The sequence below is a fragment of the Sapajus apella genome, unplaced genomic scaffold, assembly GCF_009761245.1.
Source record: "Sapajus apella isolate SASKATOON/1434 unplaced genomic scaffold, GSC_monkey_1.0 scaffold1, whole genome shotgun sequence".
Classification (NCBI taxonomy): Eukaryota; Metazoa; Chordata; class Mammalia; order Primates; family Cebidae; genus Sapajus; species Sapajus apella.
In genome coordinates, this window is record NW_022436941.1 from 68670139 (window position 1) to 68681759 (window position 11621).

Consider the following 11621-nt stretch of genomic DNA (forward strand, 5'->3'; position numbering starts at 1 on the left):
GGATTAAGGAATATCTCTTGGCCCACAGAAGATTCATGTGGATCTTGTGTTAATACTCATTCCATCCATGTGTGAAACTGATTCAATCATTAAGTTAGCCATTTATTATAAATTGTGGTTTTTAGATAGACTGACAGACGTTTTCTCAACCCCTTCCCTTTTGACCATGGACAGTGGAGGGTTGGCTGTATAAACTTGATTGAAGGATTTACCTTTAGATGAGGAGGATTATTCAAGGACCTCAAAGGTACTGGTGATGATTTATTTCTTGAGTTTGGTGATGAGTATGCAGGACTGGTTTTTTGTTTGTTTGTTTGTTTGTTTGTTTTTAACAAGCCTTACACATTTTCTTTTGTATGCAATAGTTTAAAATGTTTTTGGATAATTCTGTTTTTAGCATTACTTGACAAATTTTTTTCATCCTCAGTGTGCCACAAGGCAAATTATTGATTCAGCAATTTTAAGCTGAATCTTATTTTTTTTTTTTTCTGAATGATGGGAGAGAATGGCAGTATCCATTTTTGGAGAATAATTAAGTACTTAGATTAAGGATGTCTATCTTTCATGACATTAAAGAATGCAATATCATCTGCATCCAGGAGCTAGCTTAACATGTTCAGTCTGATGAAGCACAGCAGTCGTTAACACACATTGACTCAAAGGCTTGACTGTTGAGGCCTGAGCTTTGATACAGTCCGTGAAATGCCTGGAGATATTCAACTCCTGCAAGTTTGGCTTGTTCAGTGCTTGAAAGAAATTTCTGATCTTTCCTCTGTAATCTTGTGACGGATTGAAAGATTAAGTTCTCAAGTTTCTGGAACCCTCCATTGATTGCTGCCTTGGCTACAAAAACAAAACATTCAAGAAAATAGAATCATAAGAACTTCCATTTCGATAATGGTAGACTAGGTTATTTGACCCAACCTCCTCTCCCACCACCACCACTAGTAGGAAGTGTTCAATATAATTTTATTTTTTGAAATGGAGTCTTGCTATGTTATACAGTCTGGCCTCAAACTCCTGAACTCAAGTGATCCTCCTGCCTCAGCTTCCCAAGCAGCTGGGATGACAGGCATGTGTCACTGTGTCCAGCTCAATATAGTATTTTTAAAATACCTCCTTAAAACCCCCAAAGAGCTGATAGGTTAATAAAGAACCAACTGGCAGAAATCTAACGGAGAAGCAGAAACCAAAAAAGTACAGTGAAAGAAGGACTTCATTTGCAAAGCCCTAAAGCACTGATGCCGTTGTGCTGAGGGTTTCGCCACCCTGGGCAAATATGAGCTGCTCTTTTGGTCTCACAGGAGGACACATGCCAAGGCACATCATGCCTATAAACTGGTCTAAATTATAAGGGACTTCAGAGATTGTGGCAACTATGTCTCCCCTTTTACAGAGAAGGGGATGTAACATTCCTAAAGCCATGCTATCCAACTGTCCACTGCTATGCCCTATTTCTGTTGCCCAGAAGGGACCATCCTGTTTTTGATACTAAGGGCTCTGAAGGAAATGGAAGCTGGGCACACCATGTGTTCTCAATGAACATAGGTTGACCAGGCTTTGGAATGAGTACCTAGCAGAGTTTTTGTTGTTTGGTTTTGGGTTTTTTGTTTTTTGGTTTTTTTTTTTGAGACAGGGTGTCACTTGGTTGCCTAGGCTGGAGTGCAGTGATTCAATTATAACTCACGCAGCCTAGACTTTCTGAAGCAATCCTTCCACTTCAGCCTTCTGAGTCCTAGCTACTCAGGACTAGCCACCACACTTGGCTAATTTTTCAATTTTTTATAGAGATAAGGTCTTGCTATGTTGCCCAATCTCATCTCAACCTCCTGGCCTCAAGCAGTCCTTCCATCTTGGCTTCCCAATGTGTTGGGATTACAGGCATGAGCCACCATGCTCAGCCTTGTTTTTCATTGCTAAACCTCTTTTTCTAATTTGGGCAAAGGTTCAGTTTGGTTTCAATCTATGATCCATGGCTGTAGCTTGACTAAGGTTAAAGAACAGAGGTACTGGGGAATTGTCTTCAGCTATGTCCTGAATAGGTATCTTCAGTAACATTCAAGAGGTATTTCTCATTCCCCCACATGAAAGACACTTCTGGAGGGACTTGAATAAAGACTCAGGTCTTCCACATTCATTCCCTTCTTTCCTCTGCTTCACCGTAGCTCCTGCTTCATATTGTGTGGTTAGCTGGTTCTGTGATGTGTCTGAATGCTGTTTCCAACCAGTAAAGTTTAAGCATTACTAGACTACTGGCAAACAATGGCCTCTCAGCTGTCCATCAGAAGAAGCAACAGAAAAGTAAGCTTTATTCAGTCAACAAATATTTACTGAGTTCCCACTATGGGCCAGGCATACTCTGCTGGGGGCTAGGAAAAGAAAACATATCCTCTCGGGAGGGAGAGGGACAGGGGTTATTGGCTCAAATCTGTGTATGAGATTCAAGTTCTAAGGAAAGCTTTGACCTAATGTAGTGAGATGAATAAGACACAAATAATTTACAGTAAATGATGAAAGAAACCATAAAATTTAATGTCATTCAATTCTTCCTCATAATCAGGAAGAAACAAGGCCTTTAAGAAAAATGCTGTGACTGGGCACAGTGGCTCATGCCTGTAATCCTAGCACTGTGGAAGGCTGAGGTGGGCAGATCACCTGAGGTCAGGAGTTTAAGACCAACCTGAGCAACATGGTGAAACCCATCATTACTAAAAGCCAAGCTTGATGGTGGATGCCTATAATCCCAGCTACTCAGGAAACTGAGACAGGAGAATCGCTTGAACCTGAGAGGCAGAGTTTGCAGTTAGCCGAGATTGCACCACTGCACTCAAGCCTGAGCAACAGAATGAGACTCTGTCTCAAAAAAGAAAAAGAAAGAAAAACGCTGTAAGTCCAGGCACAGTGGCTCACGCCTGTAATCCTAGCACTTTGGGAGGCTGAGGTGGGTGGATCACTTGAGGTCAGGAGTTCAAAACCAGCCTGTCCAACATGGCGAAACCCCATCTTAAAATACAAAATTAGCTGGGGATAGTGGTGCATGCCTGTAATCCCAGCTACTCCGGAGGCTGAGGCAGGAGAATTGCTTGAACCTGGGAGGCGGAGGTTGTAGTGAGCCAAGATCATGCTCCAGCATGATCTTGCACTCCAGCCTGGGCAACAAGAGCAAAACTCCATCTCAAAAAAAAAAAAAAAAAAGGCTGTAAGTTTTTTTTTTTTTTTTTTTAAATAACATTTATAAAATAACAGTGCTGATCCGTAAGAAAATGAGATCCAACCCTTGTAACACACAATTCAAAGCCCTCTCCAGTCAGGCTTTTACTTTCCTCTCCAGTCTTTTTCTCACAACTCAACTCTTGCCTCTTGCTCTGGACATTCCTCTTTTTCCCCCCTAAGTGCTTCAAATATGTCTGGTTTTCTTTAACTCCAGGCTATGACACAAGTGATTACCTCTGAAATGTTTCAGTCCCTCCTCTACCAACTGTACCTGGGTCATTCTTACTTCAGGTCTCAATAGAAATCTCAGTTCCAAGATATTCTGGGACTCCTGCCAAGATGGCCAAATAGAAACAGCTCCAGTCTACAGTTCCCAGCGAGAGCGAGCCAGGAGGTGAGTGTTCTCCACATTTCCAACCAAGATACCAGGTTCATCTCATTGAGACTGGTTAGACAGTGAGTGTAACCCAAGGAGGGCAAACCAAAGCAGGGTGGAGCATCTGCTTCCTCACCTGGGAAGCACAAGAGACCAGAGGACTCCCTCTCCTAGCCAAGGGAAGCCATTAGGGACTTTTCCAGGCACTCCAGCACTCTGGCTCAGACACTGCACTTTTCCAATGGTCTTCACGACCCTTAGACCAGGAGACTACCCACCCCCAGCCCTGTGCCTACAACACCAGCACCCCAGGTTTCCAGCACAAAACTGGGTAGCCATTTTAGCTGCAGCAGTTTTTTTTTTTTTTTTTTTTTTTCTCTCATACCCCAGTGGCACCTGGAATGCCAGCAAGACAGGACCGCTCATTCCCCTGAAAAAAAGGGGACTGAAGCCAAGGAGCCAAGTGATCTGGCTCTGCGGGTCCCACACCCACAAAGACCAGCAAGCTAACATCCACTAGCTTGAAATTCTCGCAGCAAGCACAGCAGTCTTGAGCTCCATCCAGGAAGCTCGAGCTCAGGGTGGGGAGGGGCATCCGCCATTACTGAGGCTCAGGTAGGCGGTCCTAAACTGCCTGTGTAAACAAAGGCTCCGGGAATTTTATACAGCAACTGGGTGGAGCCCAGCTCTGATAAGGGACACCACAGCAAGGCCTCTACAGGCAGACTGTGAATAGACCCCTTTCTTGCTGAGCAGGAAATCTCTGAAAAAAGGCAGTAGCCCATCAGGGACTTATAAATAAAGCTCCCCCTTCCTGGGACAGAGCATCTGGGAAAAAGGGCGGTTGTGGGATCTTCTTCAGCAGACTTAAACATCCCTGCCCAGCACCTCTGAAGGGAGCAACAGATCTCCCAGCACAGCACTTGAGCTCTGATAAGGGACAGACTGCCTCCTCAAGTGGCTCCCTGACCCCCATTTATCTTAAGAGACACCTCATACAGGAGAGCTCTGGCTGACATCTGGCAGGTACACTTCTGGGATGAAGCAGCAATTTTTGCTGTTCTGCAGCCCCCACAGGTGATTCCCAGGCAAGCAGGATCTGGAGTGGACCTCCAGCAGACCTGGAGCAGAGGGGCCTGACTGTTAGAAGGAAAACTAACAGAAAGAAGTAGCTTTAGCATCAACAGAAAGGATGCCCACTCAGAGATCCCATCCAAAAGTCACCAACTTCGAAGACCAAAGGTAGATAAATCCATGAAGATAGGAAGAAACCAGCACAAAAAGGATGAAATTGCCAAAAACCAGAATGCCTCTTCTCCTCCAAGAGATCACAACTCCTCACGAGCAAGGGAACAAAACTGGATAGAGAATGAGTTTGACAAATTGACAGAAGCAGGCAAATTGACAGAAGGTGAGGAATAACAAGCTTCTCTGAGCTAAAGGAACATGTTCTAACCCAATGCAAGGAAACTAGGAACCTTGAAAAAAGGTTAGACGAAATGCTAACTAGAATAACAAGCATAGAGAAGAACATAAACAATTTGGTGGAGCTGAAAAACATAGCACAAGAACTTCATGAAACATACACAAGTTTAAATAGCTGAATCGATCAAGCAGAAGAAATGATATCAGAGACTGAAGATCAACTCAATGAAATAAAGTGAGAAGGCAAGACTAGAGAAAAAAAGAGTGAAAAGAAATGAAGAAAGCCTTCAAGAAATATGGGATTACGTGAAAAGACCAAATCTACATTTGATTGATGTACCTGAATGTGACAGGAAGAATGAAACCAAGTTGGAAAACATACTTCAGGATATTACTCAGGAGAACTTCCCCAATCTAGCAAGGCAGGCCAACATTCAAATTCAGGAAATACAAAGGCCACCATACTCCTCGAGAACAGCAACCCCAAGGCACATAATCATCAGATTCACCATGGTTGAAATGAAGGAAAAAAATGCTAAGGGCAGCTAGAGAAAAAGGTCAATAAATCCAGGAGCCAGTTCTTTGAAAAGATCAACAAAGTAGACAGACTGCTAGCCAGACTAATAAAAAAGAAGAGAAGAATCAAATAGATGCAATAAAAAATGATAAAGGGGATATCACCACCAATCCCACAGAAATACAAACTACCATCAGAGATTACTACAAACACCTCTATGCACATAAACCAGTAAATCTAGAAGAAATAGATAAATTCCTGGACACTTAAATGCTCCCACGACTAAACCAGGAAGAAATTGAATCCCTGAATAGACCAATAACAAGGTCTGAAATTGAGACAGCAATTAATAGCCTACCAACCAAAAAAAGTCCAGGAGCAGATAGGTTCACAGCCGAATTCTACCAGAGATACAAACAGGAGCTGGTACCATTCCTTCTGAAACTGTTCCAAACAATACAAAAAGAGAATCATCCCTGACTCATTTTATGAGACCAACATAATTCTGATACCAAAACCTGGCAGAAGCTCAACTAAAAAAGAAAATTTCAGGCCAATATCCATGATGAACATTGATGCAAAAATCCTCAGTAAAATACTGGCAAACCCAATCCAACAGCACATTGAGAAGCTTATCACGATCAAGTTGGCTTCACCCCGGGGATGCAAGGCTGGTTCAACATATGCAAATGTATAAATATAATCCATCACATAAACAGAACCATAGATAAAAACCACATGATTATCTGAACAGATGCAGAGAAGGCCTTCAACAAAATTCAACAGCCCTTTATGCTAAAAACTCTCAATAAAGTAGGTATTGATGGAACGTATCTCAAAGTAATAAGCTGTTTATGACAAACCCACAGCCAATATCATACTGAATGGGTGAAAACTGGCACAAGACAAGGATGCCCTCGCTCACCACTCCTATTCAACATAGTATTGGAAGTTCTGGCCAGGGAAATCAGGCAAGAAAAGGAAAACAAAAAGAGGTATTAGGGAAAGAGAAAGTCAAATTGTTTCTATTTGCAGACGACATGATTGTATATCTAGAAGACTCAGTCAACTCAGCACAAAAATCTCCTTAAGCTAGGCCGGGCACGGTGGCTCAAGCCTGTAATCCCAGCACTTTGGGAGGCCGAGGCAGGTGGATCACGAGGTCAAGAGATCAAGACCATCCTGGTCAACATAGTGAAACCCCGTCTCTACTAAAAATACAAAAAAAATCAGCTGGGCATGGTGGCGCGTGCCTGTAATCCCAGCTACTCAGGAGGCTGAGGCAGGAGAATTGCCTGAACCCAGGAGATGGAGGTTGCGGTGAGCTGAGATCGCGCCACTGCACTCCAGCCTGGGTAACGAGTGAAACTCCGTCTCAAAAAAAAAAAAAAAAAATCTCCTTAAGCTGATAAGCAACTTCAGCAGTCTCAGGATACAAAAATCAATGTGCAAAAATCACAAGCATTCCTATACACCAATAACAGACAGCCAAATCATGAGTGAACTCCCATTCACAATTGCTACGAAGAGAATAAAATGCTGAGGAATACAACTAACAAGGGATGTGAAGGACCTCTTCAAGGACAACTACAAACCATTGCTCAAGGAAATAAGAGGGACACAAACAGATAGAAAAAACATTCCATGCTCATGGTTAGGAAGAATCAATATTGTGAAAATGGCCATACTGCCGAAAGTAACTTAATAGATTCAGTGCTGTTCCCATCAAGCTACCATTGACTTTCTTCACAGAATTGGAAAAAAACACCTTAAACTTCATATGGAAGCAAAAAAGAGCCCACATAGCCAAGACAATCCTAAGCAAAAAAAAAACAAAGCTGGATTCATCACGCTACCTGACTTCAAACTATACTACAAGGCTACAGTAATCAAAACAGCATGGTACTGGTACCAAAACAGAGATAAAAACCAATGGAACAGACCAGAGGCCTCAGAAGTAACACCACACATCTACAACCATCTGATCTTTGACAAACCTCACAAAAACAAGCAATGGGGAAAGGATTCCCCATTTAATAGATAGTGTTGGGAAACACTGGCTAGCCATATGCAGAAAGCTGAAACTGGACCCTTCCTTACACATTACACAAAAACTAACTCTAGATGGATTAACAATTTAAACATAAGACCTAACACCATAGGAACCCTAGAAGAAACCCTAGGCAGTACCATTCAGGACATATGTGTAGGCAGGGACTTCATGACTAAAACACCGAAAGCAATGGCAACAAAAGCCAAAATAGACAAATAGGATCTAGTTAAACTTAAGAGCTTCTGCACACCGAAAGAAAATATAACATTAGAGTGAAACAGCAACCAACAGAATGGGAAAAAATTTTGCAATCTACCCATCTGATGAAGGGCTAATATTCAGAATCTACAAACAACTTAAATAAATTTATAAGATAAAAACAACCCCATCAAAAAGTGGGCAAAGGGTATGAACAGACACTTCTCAAAAGAAGACACTTATGCAGCCAACAAACATGAAAAAAAGCCCATCGTCACTGGTCAGTAGAGAAGTGCAAATCAAAACCATAGTGAGATACCACCTCATGCCAGTTAGAATGGCGATCATTAAAAAATCAGGAGACAACAGATGCTGGAGAGGATGTGGAGAAATAAGAATGCTTTTACATTGTTGGTGGGAGTGTAAATTAGTTCAACCATTGTGGAAGACAGTGTGGCAATTCCTCAAGGATCTAGAACTAGAAATATCATTTGATCCAGCAATCTCATTACTGGGTATATACCCAAAGGATTATAAATCATTCTGTTAATAAAGACACATGACACATATGTTCATTGCTGCACTGTTTACAACAGCAAAGACTTGGAACCAACCCAAATGCCCATCAATGATAGACTGGATAAATAAAATGTGGTACATATACACCATGGAATACTATGCAGCCATAAAAAACAATGAGTTCATGTCCTTTGCAAGGACATGGATCATTCTCAGCAAACTGACACAAGAACAGAAAACCAAACACTGCATGTTCTCACTCATAAGTGGGTGTTGAACAGTGAGAACACATGGACACAGGGAGGGGAACATCATACACTGGGGCCTGTTGGGGGTGGGGGGCTAGGGGAGGGATAGCAGGGAGTGGGGGGATTAGGGAGGTGTAACGTTAGGAGAAATACCTAATGTAGATGACGGGGGCATGGATGCAGCAAAACACCATGGCATGTGTATACCTATGTAGCAAACCTGTGCTTTCTGCACATGTACCCCAGACCTTAAAGTATAAAAAAAAAGAAATAATTAAAAAAAAAGAATCTCCGTTCCTCAGGCTGGTCACTGTGGCTCATGCCTATAATCCCAGCACTTTGGGATGCTGAAGTGGGCATATCACTTGAGGTAAGGATTTTGAGACCAGCCCGGACAACATGGTGAAACCCTGTCTCTACTAAAAATACAAAAATTAGCTAGGCATGGTGGTGCATGCCTGTAGTCCCAGCTACTCAGGAGGCTGAGGCAGGAGAATCGCTTGAACTCAGGAGGTCAAGGTTGCAGTGAGCGAAGATCACACCAGTGCACTCCAGCCTGGGTGACAGAGCAAGCAAGACTCCACTTCAGTAAAACAAAAAAAAAAAAAAAAAAGAAAGAAAAAGAAATCTCAGCTTCTAAAAAAGGCCTCTCCTGTTTCCAAATTAGGTTGAGTCCTTCTGCTATATGCAAGTAGAAGAGAGAAGAATGGAGGAGAACTGGGCAGAAGCTATACACATATTGGCCAAGAACTTCCCAAAACGGATAAAAGACATCAGGCACAAAACCAATCAATTCTACAAACCACCAGCAGAGTAAATACAAAGGAAATCCACTAGGACATGTTAGAGTACGCCTACTGCTGTTGTTTGCTCAGGTGGCCATTAAGAAAATGCCCTAAAATGTCCTGTCTCCACATACAATCACATTGTGGGTTAGGGCTTCAACACATGGATTCTGGGGCGTACACAAGTTCATAGCAACTGCCACAAAAGAAAACAAAGAAAAGCCACCAAAGGAGGGGGGAAAAGATAATCCCTCCCCTTCAAGAGCACAACAAAAAGACTGACAGCTTCCTAAACAAAAGATATGATGGAAGCTAGAAATGTGAGAGAAAATAAGTGCCAAAAATAAAATTCTATACTCACTGAAAAAATATATTTCAAAAGCAAAGTAAAAGACATTTCTAGGGCAGGCATGATGGCTTACGCCTATAATCCCAACACTTTGGTAGGCTGAGGAGGGCAGGTCACTTGAGGTCAGGAATTTGAGACTAACCTGGCCAATATGGTGAAACCTTGTGTCCACTAAAAATACAAAAATTAGCCGGGGGTGGTGGCGCACACCTGTAATCCCAGCTACTTGGGAGGCTGAAGCAGGAGAATCACTTGAACCCGGGAGTGGGGAGGTTGCAGTAAGCCGAGATCATGCTACTGCACTCCAGCCTGGGCAACAAGAGCAAACTTCCGTCTCAAACAAAATTCATTGAGCAGTACACGTATGATTTTTGCACTTTTCTGTGTGTATATTCATCTTCAGTTTTACAAGAGAGTACTTAGGAGGTTATGCGGCCAGGAGTCTGAAACACCAGGTGACGAGAACACAGATTGGAGGGCTTGTATATCTGCAAATGGGAGACCTTTTTGTACTTTCAAATCTGACCAGAATGTACCTAAATCCACAGAAGAACACTAGAGGGAACAGTACGATAGTGAAAATGAGGAAGTGGGTTGAAAATTTCTAGAGGGGCAAATGTTTTTATAGACACGTTGCAGCAGACAGCTTGACTATACCACTAGCTTCCATGCAAGCTGAAACACTTTAGCTCACCAATTTCCACCACGCTGTCATCGTTCAAAGTCTAGAAAAATGAGAGGACTCAGAGACAGTGAAGCTGCTGACACTGCTGGATGTTTGGTCAGTCGATGTAGTTTATCCCCAGGAGGTAGGATCAATTCTTCCAGATTATTAAAAGGACCTAAACCGTAGGCTATCAGAAAAGACCAAAAAGCTATTCTCTTTGTACTTTTTGTTTCTTTGCAACAGTAATCTGAAACTCATGTGAGGTGTAAACATCATGCGCTGTCCAGGAAGCTCCATGGGGCATAGAGGCTATTCCTGTCACTCTCCTAGGGCAAGAGAAGGGTCAGCACGCACTTCTGGCCTCCTCGCTACCTCCATACAGATCCCCCACCACCCTCTACCAGTCAATCTCTCCTGCACTGAAATCCAGGCTGCCAATTAGATCTCCATTTCATCGTTTAGAACGAAGCTTTTCCTGACCTTCAGGTTCCTCTCCCAGCTCTACAGCGGCCTCCCTTCCCATCCCACCTCCCGCTGTCATCTTCAGTGATTCTGCACTTCCCTCCCGGCCCTAAAGCCTTATAGTCCACCACTCTTAGAACCTTCCTTTTCACTTTCACTTCTTCCTAGTATGGCACACTATAGATCACTTGATCACTAGAAAGTTCTCAACTTCTGAGGCCTGACGCATGCAAATATATTGAGTCCTTTCTAGCATAAAACAATGTCCCAGCCTTACTGTTTTCTTTCCCTGTCCCAGTTCTTGCATCAGCCAATTCTGCAAGGACCATTGTTCCTTTAAGGAAGGACCGGATTTAGAAATCAACATCTGAGTACTTGGTATGTTCATTATTACTGCAGTGCCTTCTAGTCTCTCCATTGACTGAGCTGAGAAATATGTATGTGTGTGTGTACAGACATGTGGAGATCAATGCATATACACAGAGACCTCTGTTTATGTATGTTCATGGTTTAAAAGCCATGAGGCCAGACCAATATTTCCAATTCTAATCCAGCACCTCAAAGCTCTTTCTAGCCTCACCTTTCAATATTTGTAAATTCCTTGTACAACTTGAAAAAATCTCTCATTATACTCACTGTTATTTTGTTTGTTTTTAAGATGGAGTCTTGGCCGGGCGCGGTGGCTCAAGCCTGTAATCCCAGCACTTTGGGAGGCCGAGGCGGGTGGATCACGAGGTCAAGAGATCGAGACCATCCTGGTCAACATGGTGAAACCCTGTCTCTACTAAAAATACAAAACATTAGCTGGG

At 42.7% G+C, this 11621-nt stretch overlaps 1 protein-coding gene across 1 annotated transcript in view; it reads right to left on the bottom strand.

The window, feature by feature from the left end:
* Positions 1–372: 372 nt before the first annotated feature.
* NAIP (NLR family apoptosis inhibitory protein) overlaps positions 373–11621 on the bottom strand; it is a 55015-nt gene continuing 43766 nt past the window's right edge. The window contains 6 exon segments of the mRNA XM_032287178.1: positions 373–641; positions 643–767; positions 770–799; positions 802–843; positions 10378–10460; positions 10462–10537. Of these exon segments, the coding sequence (XP_032143069.1) occupies positions 444–641; positions 643–767; positions 770–799; positions 802–843; positions 10378–10460; positions 10462–10537 (554 nt within the window). The 3' untranslated portion in view covers positions 373–443.